This window comes from Rattus norvegicus, chromosome 1 (genome assembly GCF_021556685.1).
Source record: "Rattus norvegicus strain SHRSP/BbbUtx chromosome 1, alternate assembly SHRSP_T2T, whole genome shotgun sequence".
NCBI lineage: Eukaryota > Metazoa > Chordata > Mammalia > Rodentia > Muridae > Rattus > Rattus norvegicus.
Genome location: NC_141534.1, coordinates 241,893,343 through 241,909,046, shown reverse-complemented (window position 1 = coordinate 241,909,046; position 15,704 = coordinate 241,893,343). Strand labels below are relative to the sequence as shown.

The window sequence follows — 15,704 nt, the reverse complement described above, 5'->3', positions numbered from 1 at the left end:
CACAGACAAAAATGTAGATGCTTTCTAATAGCCCTCTTAACATTTCAAATCTCCCCGGGGTCATGCACATAGAAGGGTGCCAAAAGCAGAAGCAAATTGATTGCAGCTAAAAGTGTCAGGCTTAGGATGTATGGCACAGCCCATTCCAGATCACAAATAGACATTGGTACCTGAAGTGGAATTTTAAAAAATATTCAATGTCCTGTGATACAGCTGTCAGTTATTCATGGCTGTGGCAGGAGTAAAAAAGAAAATAACAAAATGAAGCTATAAATAGTCGTGAACCTCTTCTGGGCCGCTGTTTCAACCTCTTCTCTTGGACAAACCACATTAGCAATTTGGAAAGCTCCAAATGACTTGTATGTTTTTTTGCGTATCATATAATGACCAGAAGACAGGGTAAAAATGACAGAGTATCACACTGTAAGACAAAAATAAGCTCTAAAGAGCGAAGTAGAAAGCTAAGAGGAGCTAGATCTGGGGTTTGTTGGTTTCCCAAATACGTGGTTCTGATAGTCTGTAGGGAATGCTGGGATTAGTCAAAAGGAAAGAATAATTTCGAAAGACTAGAACTTTACCAAGTTTTTGCTACTCTTTAAAAAGTCTGGTTTGAAATCTAAGATTTAAGAGTCAAATTCGAAGAATTAAAATGTCACAAATAAGTTATGATTGGTTTTATCTTTGTTTTTAAAAGAAATAGAAATTATATATGTTGATGTTGACCTGAAGGAAATGCACTAAATTTAGTCTTTAAAAAAAAAGTCATATTGGTGTAAAAGTTTCAGGAGTAGACCATTCTACATTTGATAAACATGCATCAGGGAAAGGCACCCCAGTCTTTCCTCCACAGCATAATCATTACTCATGAGCTATTCTCAAGGATCTATGAGGTGGCCACTGAGTAGAACAGAAAGAGAACCAGTACCTAAGAACCTCTAGGCCTGTAGTTCTCAACCTGTGGGTCGCTACCCCTCTGGGGTCTCACAACCTTTGCACAGGGGCTACCTAAGACCGTCTCCATATCCGATATTTATATTACAGTTTATCACAGTAGCAAAACAACAGTTAGGAAATAGCAACAAAACTGATTTTATGATTGGGGGTCACCACAACATGAGGAACTGTACTAAAGGGTGATAGTGTTAGAAAGGCTGAGAATCTCTGGTCTCAGAAGTGGTCTTGTGACTCCCTAATATTGTAGAAAAAGATTGATTATGTGGGAATAGGACCTTGTGGGCATAAAGACTTAGTTTTTTAAGCAAGTGGGAGTTCATATCTGGCAAAGGAAGTATATGTATTTTTCAAATAGAAAAATAGCTCACATAGATAACTCGTAGACACTGAAAGACAATGTACTTAGTTTTCTCAACTGAATATGGAATTCATTCTTGAAAAGCATTTAGATGGCCACCTAGAGACTGCCCTACCAAGGCATCAATCCCATCTGCAGACACCAAACGCTGACACTGTTGTTGATGCCAAGAAGTTCTTGCTGACAGGAGTCTGGTAATGGCTGTTCCCTGAGAGGGTCTAACAGCACCTGAGCAATACAGATGCAAATAGCCAACCAATGGACTGAGGCTGGGAAGCCCAGTGGAAGAGCTAGAGGAAGGACTAAAGGAGTTAAAAGGGGATTGCAACCCCATAGGAGGAACAATATCAACTATCCAGACCACTCAGAACTCCCAGAGACTAAACCACCATGTATACATACGTGGAGGGATCCATGGTTCCAGCTCCATATGTAGCAGAGGATGGCCTTATCTGGCATCAATAGGAGGGGAGGTCCTTGGTCCTGTGGAGTTTGATGCCCCAGCGTAGGGGAATCCTAGAGGTGGCAATGGGAGGGTGGGTGGAAGAGCACCCTCACAGAGGTAAAGGGTGGGAGGATGAGATTGGGGATTGTGGAGGGGAAACCGAGAAAGGGGTATCATTTGAAATGTAGATAAAATGATGAATAAAAAGAAAAAAGAAAAGCTTTTAGAAATGTACAGTTGCTTCTAATTTTACTTGAAGGTTGATATGAAGCCTAATAAGTAAGCTTAACCAATTCCTCATCAATAACTCATTTGGGTAGGTTGTTGGATACTAAGATACCTCTCCATGCCTTTTAGAGAGCCTTCCTTCAATCCATGTACGTCTCTGTCATGAGTCCCTTACCTGTCCCTTCTCTCTGTTATGTATCCTCATCCTTACAACAGGTATGAAGTAAAATAAGCTATCTAATTGATTATGATTCAGGGCAATGGCTAGAAGCAATCTCTGTTTCTGATTTAGGTATGTCTGTTCAATAAACTATAACATCAACAACGGGGACAGTGCTTTAAACTGGTTGGGACATGGCGACACATCCCGATAACTCCATCATTCTGAAGGTAGAACAAGAAAGATCTGAAGTTCATGGTCATAGCAAGCTTGAGATTGTCTAAGGCTTTATGGGACTCTGTCACAAATCCAAGAGCAATACTAAAGAAATAATAAAAACAGATATTTTAAAGTAAGTGTCACAGATCCTATGGCATCAGATTACTTAAACTTCCTTGTTAATTTTGGCCATACTGACCGTCTAGTATTTAACCTGGAAAACGTATCGATATTCCAAGCTATCATTTATCAAGTATAATACTGAATATTTTAGCTGTTCTAATTAGTATAGAACATAAGCTTCTGTTGGCAGCACCAGTTAATAATATATAAATGAATAATTAGCACATGTATAACTTACACCTATGTTTTCAACAAAAGTTAGATGTAAAAAAATAATAGACAAATCAGACTAGGGTAGTAAGGTGGAGGGTGACGGTTCATACCTGTAATCCCAGCACTCGGGAGACAGAAGTGGGATTGCTCTATACAAAGCCAGTGTGGTCTACACAGTGAGACTCTCTCTGAAAAAAAAAAAACGATTAGGAAAATAATTTGTAAGTAGAAGTAGATTTGTGCAAAAATTTCAAACACTAGAATCTCCCATGGTTCATTCAGGACATCAGCTTTCTGGAGATTTTAAAAATGGAAGTTGTAATCATTGACAAGAGAGGTTGTCTAGACATTTAACTAGACAAATGTTCTAAGAATTTGGTTTGTCCAGAAAGGAAGGATGTCTACAGGATTCGCCGAGGTGCTCGTGGTGGTTGCTGGGTAGTTCCAACTTCCTCTAAGAAGAATCATCCAGATTTCATAAGTCAGCTCTGAGGTGATGGATCCACAGATTTACTTGAAGAAACCCCTGGTTCAAAACAGCAGCCCTAATGTTCCTTGCTGTCTTTTATTGGTCAAGTATTGCTACAGTGTAACTCTGAATGTTCAGCTGGATTCTGCCTAGATGTTGCTTTCCACTAGAGACTGTTAAATGTCAACCTCAAAGACAGAGAAGCAGATTCACACAGTCACTCATTTTTCCTCTAAGCGCTGGTTGTTTTGTTTTAATTATATTTATAATTAACACTACGAGCTTTAGATTGACAGTTTTATAATCAATCGAGAAGTTATTACTTCTTCTCCATAGGAGCTCCAAACTCAAGTCTGTCATCTCTTAACAAAGATGAATGGATAAAAGTCCAAAGACTTGGCGTTCTCCCTGTGAACCGCCCATTTCCTTGGGTTTCTGTTTTCTTCTTTGGGTCTGATAATGACTTGAACTAGAATGTTCTCTCCTCACTGCCATTGCACCTCATTGAAGGAATCTAAAAACAAACCGTTTATAACTGGAAACCTATTTTCCTACATAGGCTGCAGTTACTGGAGTAGCTGATGGGCTATTGGAATATATTATAAATAATTCTTATTTAAGATAATTCTTATCTTAAATGATAAACAAACATAATGAAAATTACATCAGCAGCAGGGGCAGACATGTGTTAGACTTTTTGTGCAGGGTTAAGCATTTTAGCCGCCTTATCTCATTTAAATTGAACAATCACATAGGTGCTCTGGATTCATTGATTTTACTAATGAAGAAAGTAAAGTATTGAAAAGTTAAGCATATCTGTCAAATGCCGTAGTGCTGGTAACTAAGAGATAAGGAAACTCAAGTCCTAGTCTGACTTCAGACAACATATCAATTTCTTGACTACCACACGGTTATGTTCTCTGTCTCATTCTTGAGTATCACATGAAGTTTCTAGAGGGAGAGACTTACCGCTAAAACAAATGGGATATGCTATATTTTTTAGTGGATAAACCCCTCAGGCTGATTTTTGATATCACTTAAAGGAGGACATTCTCTTTCTCTGGTCAGTGAGCACGAGATATCTCAGGCATGTCTGATCCATTTGGAGTCATTAGATTTGCTTATTCACAGCTTACTTCTAAGGAATGACTTGGTTCTGGTGTGGTAGTAGATCCTGTATTTTATCATCATTATTTTCTACTCCCCTGTCCACAGAAACTATTGAAATATGGAGGCCCAGAAGAGAGTTGTTCTCAACCTTCCTAGTGCTGTGACCCTTTGATATAGTTCCTCGTGTTATAATGAGCCCCCAACCATAAATTTTGTTGCTACTCCATAACTGTAATCTTGCTACTGTTATAAATCATAGTGTAAATATTTGCTGTGTAGTGTATCTGACATGAGACCTCCCAGGAGGGGTCACAGTCCACAGATTGAGAACCACTGCTCTACAGAGCAAATGGTGCCTCATGGAGTCATAGGTGAAGCATCTTTAATGCTCAACCAGTGCGTGGAAGTTAATGTATCAATTCAGATTTTAAGCCCATACTTAGATTAAACTCTATTGGTTTGAAAAGGGGAATGGGGGCTGGGGATTTAGCTCAGTGGTAGAGCGCTTACCTAGGAAGCGCAAGGCCCTGGGTTCGGTCCCCAGCTCCGAAAAAAAGAACCAAAAAAAAAAAAAAAGAAAAGGGGAATGAATTTATTCTCAACACACACATACACATACACATACACATACATATACAGAGAGAGAGAGAGAGAGAGAGCTATTATAAGAAACAGGCATGTAATAGGACAGCTCTGCAGAGGATTGCTTATGGGGCATCACTGGGAGGGGAGCCCCTTGGCCCCTTGGCCCTGTGGAGGCTCAATGACCCAGTGAAGGGAAATGCTAGGACACTGAGGCAGGAGTGGGTGGTGGGGGAGAGCCCTCACAGAAGTGGGGGGGGATGGGGGGTGGGATGGGGGCATTGCCGATGGGAAACCAGGAAGGGGGATAACATTTGAAATATAAATAAATAAAATAATCAGTGAATAAATTTAGAATAATAGAAGAACAGCAGCTCTGATGCTGGTATATGGGGCCTAAAGTTAGGACAGCACTGGAAAGTATCCGGTCAGGGCTTAGTTCTTTTACCAAGAGAGAGGTCTTCTTTTCTTCCATAGACAGTGGGTAAGAGATTGGAAAAACAGCAATAGTGGAGGATAGAATAGAGTGTGTTGCTTTTGATTTTCCCCCTAGTTGTCTTGTGTGATGGAAATTTTAGGCTACACAGCAATGACTTTTTAAAATTAGTATTTCCCGCATGAATAGCACTCGGCGTCCTAATTCTGAGCAGGAATCTGTACCCAGTGTGTAGCGTTTCCTTAGCTTTTTCCTTCTTTAGCATTTTCTTCTCTCACCCCATTGTGGAGCATAAACAGTCCTAGTACTTCGTGGTTGCTTTATTTTCTGACTGAGAGTCAACTTCACAAGCCGGGAAGCAGAGAAACCAGTTTGCCTTGGTCAGATAAGATGTTTTCAAATAAACAGATACCAAAAGTTGCAATTAAATAATGCCTAAGGGTCGGGGCGATTTCTCCCTTTATAATAACCGCCTTGCTCAAAATGGAAATTTCCGAGTCTGAGGCATGCTGTAGAAAATGTGCCCACTTACTCAAGTCTCCTTTTGGATGTAAAATAATGTTAAAATTGGAATTATCGTGGTTTGCTAAAAATTACATGTGGAATAGTTTTCTATGCTTCTGTTTTCATGCCCACCTTTTGCCAGCCTTTTCTTGGAGTCTTACATCAAATCTGTTGGTGAAGAATTTAAGAGAAGGGATTCTTAACGAGCATATTTTACTGCACTCCCTGCATCATCCTATTGTGGAAAACTTGGTTTCCATTGGTTCACTGTTGCTTTAAAAAAAAAATCTCGTAATGAAGCCACAGTAAAGGAAATGGCATGGGAGAAAATCAATGTAACGCGGCTTTCTTTCTTCTTTCAGATGGGAAGGTCGAAGTCACAAAAGAAGGTGTGAAGTTGTGCACCATGGGTCCCGGGAAAGTGTTCGGGGAGCTGGCTATTCTTTACAACTGTACCCGGACAGCGACCGTCAAGAGTAAGGCTCAGTTCCCTAGTTTACTCATCCTTTTCCGCGTCCTCCTCCTCTCTGCCTGTGCGATATTGATTTGATGCTGATTGGTTGAATCTCTGTCGTCAGTCGGTCTATATTCAAATTTTTGCTTTGCAGTCAGGTGACCTGTTTGATAACTTACTGGAAGATGATAGTCGACGATGCACTTTATCTCTAATATGGAATAATTATTGTTCTCATTAAAACTTATGGCAGGGTTTTTTATTTTTTATAAAAGATATAATGTTTTAAATAACATTTTATTAGGAGAAAGTTCTATTCTTTTCCCTACCACTGAAGCTGGGGAGGATGATATTCCAGAACATTTCCAAGGCTATTTTAGATTATGTGAGCCATATGCGTCCCACCTGTTGATCCTGGGATTTGGAAAACCTGAGGCGAGATGTGCCCTTTGCCTCATCCAAACCTCCCTGAATAAAATACACCCTGGATTCCGTAACTGCATCTGAGTGTATTTTCGTCTTCGGCTGCTCATCAAGTCGGATTGTGTAGTAGTTGTTCTTTTCTCTGATTGAGCGTATTTTAAACCGGGTGATAAAACAGCTTGTTTCCCTGATTTTACATATATGTGGAGATGTGATTTCTCTGACAACACTGGGTGTTCAGTAGGAGCAGCTGCAGCAGTGAGAGGGAAAATTGTATTTTTAAAAGAGATCTTCCTGTGTAAGATAGAAGGATGGTATAACAAACGGAGCTGAATAGAAAGCTAACGGTGGAAGTCCGGTACATCCTTAGGCAGGTGTGTGTATGTGTGCGATTCAAGTGCCCCATTATCCCATGGATAATTTCAATGACAAATTATGGCAAGGAGCTTTTGTTTAAAAATCTGGCAAACTGACAGGTGGTTTATATCAATCAGTTTTATTTGGATGACACTGGGTAGTTTGTGTATTTTCCCCCAAGTACAATATAGATTGGCAATGTTATCTGAAGGCGTCGGTTGTAAAGGACTCAAGAATGCATGGCCACAGGAACGATGTGTGGCTGTCTATGATACCAGTTATAGCTGAGCATGGCTGTCAGTCAGTGGCCTTCCTCCTGCAGTACCACAGCAGCATTGTTTGCACTGGATCCTTCTGGGCTAACCCTTGATCTTAGAAAGGAGATCCTTCAGTTGATAAGTACGGCCAGGATTTTCTTCCATGCTATCACTTAATTCCATGATTCAAAAAAAATCTGTGTAATTTTCTCTCCCTTAATAAGGAGCCTAGGATGGGAAAGAGCAGCTATGACTCCATTAAACCAAACAGATTTCACTCTTATGTTTTGCTTTTGTAAGACATATATTTTTAGAGTAAATAAAGGACCAGAAATATTTTTTGTTAATATAGGTTTTCTTAGAATTGTGAGTAATTTTTGCCATTTTAAAGTTTTTGAGCACTTCAGCCTTGTATAATACTGCTCAGTGAATCTAATTGAGACGGCAAATTTCTAAAGGTTAACATATGGTAATCACTCCGTTCTTAATCATATGAAATATTGAAAGAAATATTTTAGATAGACTCGTTTATTTAAATGGATTTTAGAGCTAATTATTTTTATGAGCTGATTGCTTCCCTTCACAAAGATCAGTGGTCACACCCCGGGTCTGTAAAATGGCGTTCGTTCTCACTAGCTGCTGTGCGCTCGCGGTGGTAAATTTAGAGAAGCACCATGCATCTGAATTAGTGAGAAGAAACTGAATCTTGGATGCAAAGAATGATCCTGTTTCCAGGTCAAAATATTCCTCACTGAGGGGAATGAATGTTGGGGGACTTTTTTTTTAACTGAGCATCACACATGAGCATACCTGTACGCATGTGTGTGTTTTCCACTTCATGGTGCCTACTTAAGAGGTGAAAACTGCATGGAGAAATGAGCCATGGTCTTACAGGATGGTAAGGTGTCTCTGGATTTGCACGTATAAAAGTTATGAGCGTTAGTGTGAAACGTTGCTTACAAAGAACTATTTCTTTTAACTGTCTCTTTCAAGCTAAAGGTATAAATGACAGCTGTTTATTGCTCAGTGCTGTTTGTCATGTCTCCTTTCCTAGCCAGAGAGATTGTCACATTACTGTGGACCTTAAGTGTCATTTTTTTTATGATGAAATGAAATCTTCAGACCTACCACCTTACCATTCTTGTTAGAATGCACCATGCGTGCTGTTTGTAAACAGCGGCTGCAGAATGTAGACCAAAGGCTGTCTTACTCTTTCCATGAGAGATTTTAAAATGGTTTTAAATATATGTACCTGCATAGGCCAAGTACTTTCTTGGGATTGTGTCTGATAGCCCACTTCTTAGCCGCCATCTTGTCAGTGATGACTGTTGGGTCTAATAGCACACATCTGTGGAGAATGCCCTCCTCATCTAATTAGCACAACCATGCATGCTATTTCCTTTCTTAGATTTCAGGCCTCGCTCTGTCTTCTGTAATTAAAAATGTAGATGATCTCTCTGTCTTCTTCCCTAGGGTGACCGAAAATTGCCTGTTTTTAATACATTTAGAATCCCGGAGTAGTGACTCAATTCTAGGAGGCTTGTACAGGACCTTCAATGAACATGAGTGGATACTCTTCATGAGAGCACTTTTTAAATTTTTATCAGAGCATGAGAAAATTCCAACAGCTTCTTTGGATAGTTGATCATATGCATGTTCATATCTGAAATACTTTTAAATTCCTTAGTAAAGCTCTAGATTGGCATGATATGCTCTAAAAGATGGTCCCTTGTGGTGATCTTTAAAGACTCATTGTGGAAGCTTGAAGCCAGCTCTTTTTTCTTTTTTCTTTTTTTAATCTCAGAAAAAATAATCAACTGTCCTTTAAATATACATAAATGGATAGCATTTGTTGGAATGATGACACTGGGAGGAAGGTCTGATATTCCCAGAAAGAAATACCTTTAGTAATCAAAACTGTAGAGACATAGGAAGAAACGACTGGGCATGGGGCAGAGATCTATATTCATGGCCTGCACCCTGGGCAACACCATCAATTTACCTTAGAGGAATGACGATATGAAAATCCGTAGGATTAGCATTATGTTGGAAACAAAAAGCTAACAATGCTAAGCGTTTCAAGCCTCCTTTATTAGCTGTGGTCTGAAATTGGCTGCTTGTATCGTACCTGTCCAATTATAAGCATCGTAGATGCCAGGGGATGAACAGAGAATCAGCAATAATGGTTCTGCAACATCGAATAATTAATGTCTCTCGTATTATCGGGGCTTTTCACGTTTGCTTGAGTTTGGCCTTGTATAGAGAAAGGAGTTTTCTGGGCATTTTTCAGAGCCCACTAGGGGCAGGGATGCTCACACTGGGCGAATACCCCTCGCCTTGTCATTTCCCACTACTGCTGATTATCGTGTGGCCCTAATGCATCACTCCTGGTCTCAATTTTACTGCATTCACCCTACAGTGTTAGTTATCAGTTTATATTTACTCTGGGCCTCTTCCCTTATTTCTATGTTCATGGTTCTTCAAAATAGCAAGATGAAAAGGCGCAGTGAGTGGGCTTCTCAAAATGGAGAGGAAGTGTGTTTGTTCACAGGGAGGACAGGGCCTGGGGGGATACCTGATGTGTGCCTTTTCATCCCATCTCTGTGGTTCTTCTGCTTTCCTTCCCTTCCTGTGGCCAGCTCCCAGCTTCACAAGGATGTGCATGTGGCTGACGGTGTACGGCTCTTAGTCCACCTCCAGCAGGAACTGGGTTTGGTTTTGGTTTGGTTCGTTCCTTTGCTCGTTTGCTTGTTTTTGCTTTAAAATTCCAAATTGAAGCAGTGTTCCTCTTACACTGAGTCTGTAGCCCACCATGTCCCCAGACCCTTGCTAATATCTTCTTCAAATAGTGTTATTAAATTATACCCAATAAAATGGAAGACTGAAAGAATTCTTTGTCAGAAAGTCTCAATAGCAGGTTAGGAGGATTCAGAGCAGAAAGTTATCTAAGTCATATGCTTGAATGGGCTGGGGTGGATATTTTTACGAAGCTATTTGGACAAAACATCTGAGTGATTATTTCTCTCTAGATTATTATAATGAGTATTTAAACATTCTTTTGTAGTAAAACAGTTCAGTACTAACACAACACAGCCTAAGCAGACTTTATAAAAAGACAAATTAATAACTCTGATAACATCTGGTGAAAAAATATTTTTCTGCCTTGGTTAGAATGCTTTCAAGTTTTACACTTAAGCTTTCCTAAGATATCAGTAAAAAGGAAGAAGTTGACTAATTAAGGTATTCCAGTGTTGCAGACATTTTATAAATGAACTTCAAAGGTTTGCTTTCTCTGTTGTTTAATTTTTAACTTTTAAGGTGAATTTGAGCCTTTGTAGGGAAGTGGCTTGTATAGTCCCTTGCGTCTCTGTTTCAAACATTACGTTATCCAGCCTAAGTCAGAAAAATCTGCCACGTATCAAAAGACAAACAAGCAAAAACAGCCGAATGGAAAGAGAAGAAAAGATCAGACAGTTTTTCTCTGATAACTCTATATGCTGTGAATAAAATGTCTCTGCCTAAGAAGTATTCTACGCGCCATAAATAAAGTGTTTTTATTGGCAGCCTCTTCATCCTTGTGTTGTTGCAGACCTTGAAAATATCTTAATGCTACTGAAACAAGAAGTCAGCAATCAGGTTCTTCTAGGGAATACAATTACAGAGCGTTGTAAAACATCCTATTTATGATAAGGACACTCAGGTGTAAATGAAGGAACATTGTCAGCAGCACCAATCGCTGTGTACACTTACTACCTGGGATTTTAATGAGTGCCAGGAGTCACCAACCTTCATGGTCCCCATTCGCAACAGGAGTAGGAAAGGTGACTGCACAAATGAGCCTCTGCCTGGCCTCTGAGAGCTAACCTTTTATAATGCGTGTTATACTAATGAATGCTCTCTGCCAAGAATCCTGGAAACCCGAGGAGAGAGCACACAAAATGAGTTGAGGCTTATGGGGACTAAAAGGTTGATCCAGGGTAGGATGAGATTTTTCCCGTGTGTCCCGTAGAAATTTTATCATCCAGAAAAAAAGAAGCAAGGGGTGCATTACAGCATCCTCCTGAAGTAGGAACGTCTGCCCCGTGAACGCAGAGATAATGCTCTTCCTAAAATAGCATTACCTTATGAATTAAACAATACAGTGATGTTGTTCACACATGAAGCTAGAATTCATGAGAAATGCATTTCTTTGATGAAGAAGGAATTCACTAGGCACCAGTGATGCCACACCACAGAGTCACCATGCAAGCAGATACCCAAAAGCTAGCTTTCCCTCTCATTCTGTGATCCAGATAGAGTACAGGTGAATTTTAAGGGCAATGATTTTTCTACTTAGGTGTAATAAAAGCTGTAATACTCGGAGTCTATTTATCATTTATGTTTAACTGCCTCTGATAAAAGCCATCATCTAATTCCCATGCTGATGAGGCATGGCTGAGAGTCATCTTTAACAGTACATCCGAGGGGTTGGGGATTTAGCTCAGCGGTAGAGCGCTTGCCTAGCAAGTGCAAGGCCCTGGGTTCGGTCCCCAACTCCGAAAAAAAAAAAAAAAAAAAAAAAGAACAGTACACCCGGACAGAAAAAGTAACTCATTCCTCCTTACAGGTAGGTAAATGTCTCCTTTCCCTCCCTCCTTTATTGCTCAGTCACTAGTATATTGAATGCTCCCTCCCCTTGGAAATAAGTCAAGCTTTACCTGACAGGCTGTTACTTCTAAAGGGTTGCAGATAATTTAACAATAAGTCAACAATAGACAAGGAAGGCTACACTTTTACTCTTTTATTTTTCAGAAATTTCTCTTTTTTTTTAATTATCTTTAATCTTTACAGTTCCTCATCCCATTCCTTCTCCCCTGTCTCCAAGAGGATGTCCTCATCCCACCCTTGCCCTACCAGGCCTTACCACTCCCTGGGGCCTCAAGTCTCTCTCTCTCTCTCTAGCTGCATCTTCTCTCACTGAGGCCAGACCAGGCAGTTCTGCTGTATATGTGTCCGGGGGCTCGTCTCAGCTGGCGTATGCTGCCTGGTTGGTGGCTCAGTGTCTGAGAGATCTCGGGGTCCAGGTTAGTTGAGACTGCTGGTCTTCCTATGGGATCGCCCTCCTCCTCAGCTTTTTCCAGCCTTTCCCTAATTCAACCACAGGGATCCCTGGCTTCTGTCCACTGGTTGGATGTAAGTATTCTTTAATCCTAAAAGTAAAAGCTTTTCCATGTAGACTATGATCTAAGAGCCTCCCAGAACATAAAGCATGACTCAGTGTCTGGTATAGTAATTCCTCAATGCACTCATTGGCTAGGGCACTATTTCTGCATTCACTCAGTGGATTGGGGGAAGAAAACAAACAACAACAAAGTAGTATCATAGGCCAGGGCTATATATAATTGTGTTTAATGAAAAATCTCCATTCCTGGATTGTGATTTTCTAATAAACACTTAAATGCTAGTGATAAATGACAGAGATAACTTGTGAGGGATCAGTGATGCAGTAGTCTCAGAGCTTTCAAATGGGTGCCATTGCTACCCTGATATGATGGGGAAGCAACTAAGACACCCTCACATTTAGCAATTATCCCTGACCACATAGCGAGAGAGCGGCTATGGGACAGTGATTAGTTTGCTGTGTTGCTGCTGTCACTGTTTTTGCATTTTGTTTCCACTCATTGGGGTTTTAAATCCAATTGTATCTGTTTGATTACTTCTTCCACTCTCTCAAGACTCTACTTTTACACATGTGCACACACAAGCGTGTGTGTAACACACACACACACACACACACACACACGCACGCACACGCTATAAATGTAAACATTTTTTTACAATGTCCCATGTTGAAAGCATCAATTAGCAAAGGAAGAATGCAATGCCACAAGGAGAGGAACCAAGTTTAAAAGCCTTAGAGCTGTGCAATGAGCAAGCAGAATCAGTTGCGTTGCTGGCATGGTAATGCATTGAGTCTTTCTGAAGGAATAATGACAGAACCTTCGTGGCTGCATATTTGAGACATTGCTAAGTAACTTCATGTCTCATTTGTGAAATCTATCAGTGAGATTTCTTTAAAGTTGCAATTCCAAAAAATTGAACAGTGCTTAGAAAACAAGAATGGCAAAGGATGTTTTGCTGTTGTGTAACAAAGTAAAAGGAAATTCTGAGTTGTGATCAGTGTCTCACTATTTTCCTTAAATTTCCTTTGGAAGATTGTAATCTCAGCACTTTGTCAGTGTGTCTGAGAAGTGTACTCTCATGAGACCTTCTTTATTAACTGTGTGCGTTTCTATGTACAGTTGTACCTTGGTATCCAGGGGGATCATTTGCCTTATATGAAAGGTGCAATATTTGCATTCAACTTATGCAGATTCACCCATGTGTTTTTGAGCATGTTTCGGTTACTTGTACTTAGTTCAACGTTAAATTCTATTATTATTATTATAATTGTTAAACCGTTTTTATTAGGGAATAATAAGAAAAGAAAGCTGCGTGTGTGTTCAATACAAATATTATTTCAAGTCTTCTCTGTCTGCAGTTGGTTAGGTCTGCAGATACCGAGGACTGACTGCGATCATAAACAGTGTCTGTAATTTACAACCTATCATCCCATGCTTTATGTAACCAACTCCCAAAAATAGCCTGATGCTGATAGGAGAGGCTGTCCCTGATTATCCAGGGCAGAAGAAATACAAGCCACATTATAGCCGCTATTAGTGAATTTCTCTGATAGACTCTTATGTAAATTTAGATAATAATATTTGAAACACTTATTATAAACATCACTCTTCCCTCTTACAACATATATGAACACTAAATAAGCTTAGTAGACCTACCATCCACACCATACACACACACACACACACCACACACACACACACCACATACCACACACACACACACACACACACCACACACACACACACACCACATACCACACACACACACACACACACACCTAAAGTACCTAAAGTGTTTCTCAAAGAATGGGCCATGGAGCAACTGGATCAAAACCCCCTGTTGCTCCTAGCAACCATAAGGGTGCTGGGACAGAACAGTCTTTGTAGCAGAAACCTTGCAGGTGATGCTCCTAAAGTTAAGGACCAGCAGCAAGCACCCCTGGAGGTAAAGCATTAACCTATACATATGCAAGCCCTATACATATCAAACCGTCTATCTTGTAATATGTAAAATAGAGCATTAAGCACTAAATAAGTGGCGTGGTTTTGGCACTACAGCCAAAGGATGTTGTGCTGTTCCCCTCAGAGGGGAACTGTCTTTGTAGAGTACCAATAGCACACTGTGCAGTTGTTATTTTGAATAACATTAAGGAGTTAAATTAGAAGAACAGGTTGAGAGGGAAGGAAAAAATTAAAAAATCATGTGCGGTGAGGCCATGTTCTCAACACGGATCACCGTTTGATTTATTGGACTTGATGGTTTGGCTGTTGGGAAGAAAACAACAAAGAGAAATTTTAATTTGATTTTGTTGTTATTCTTCTTTCACAGTCATTGAAGCTTGATTAGATACAAACAAATGTAGATAAACATTTCTGGAAAATCAGTTGGTAGCCGGTTGATAATTTGGATTTCTGGGCTAAATTCCACCAACTGTAAAAGCTCTCGTAAGCGTTTATGAGGGTTTTCCAGTGCAGTTCATAGTGAGGGCTAGGTGGCCATAGGTGAACCGCTTGTCGCTTTGGTTCTGACCTTTACAGGGTGGAAAGTCATTAATGTTTCACAGCCATTAAGGAAGCAGCAGAATCTCCCTCATAATCGAGACACTGTAAGAGTCTCTTACAGGCCTAGAATGTTGATATATACATGAAAGAAGGCGAACTGGGTGGTTTCTGTGGCCATTAATAATTGGATTTTCTTATGAACGTGACGGTAGACCCTAAAACATGAGTGTTATCAGAAGACAGATGAAAGGAGTCAAGTGAGTAAATAAACATTCGGGGTCACTGAACACATCCTCTGAGGTTGAACTTCACCTCTTTCTTGGTTGTTTTCTTATAAAGGACCATATTCTGACTAACAGACACACACTTTATGCCCCACTTCTAATAGAGCAGTAGCTTAAAGTGTCATTGTCTCCAGCCCTTCAGTGGGGTCAGACAGCACTGTTGACATCTTCCCTGCTGCTTTCTGTTTATTTTATTTCCAAAGTAAAGTGCTGTGTGGAAAGCTGAAAAGAAGAGTCCCTGGGGCTGACAGGATAGCTCAGCAGGTTAAGGCACACGTGCTGCTAAACCTCGTGACCTGAGTTCAGTTCCTTGGACCAACGTAGGAGAAGAAAAGACCTAAAAGTTGTCCTCTGACCTCCACATATGAACGTGCAAACACAAAACACATACACACACACATGACCTTTAGGATCCCCCAAAAGTAGTCCTGTTAAGCATCTGTTTTTCCTTCTCACGCGTGCTT

General features: G+C 40.2%; 1 protein-coding gene across 2 annotated transcripts in view; it reads left to right on the top strand.

Annotated features, from left to right (window-relative positions):
- Prkg1 (protein kinase cGMP-dependent 1) overlaps positions 1–15,704 on the top strand; it is a 1,231,555-nt gene that overhangs the window by 462,248 nt on the left and 753,603 nt on the right. For both annotated transcript variants that reach the window (XM_087584755.1, NM_001105731.4), the window contains 1 exon segment: positions 6,164–6,277. In XM_087584755.1, the coding sequence (XP_087440881.1) occupies positions 6,164–6,277 (114 nt within the window).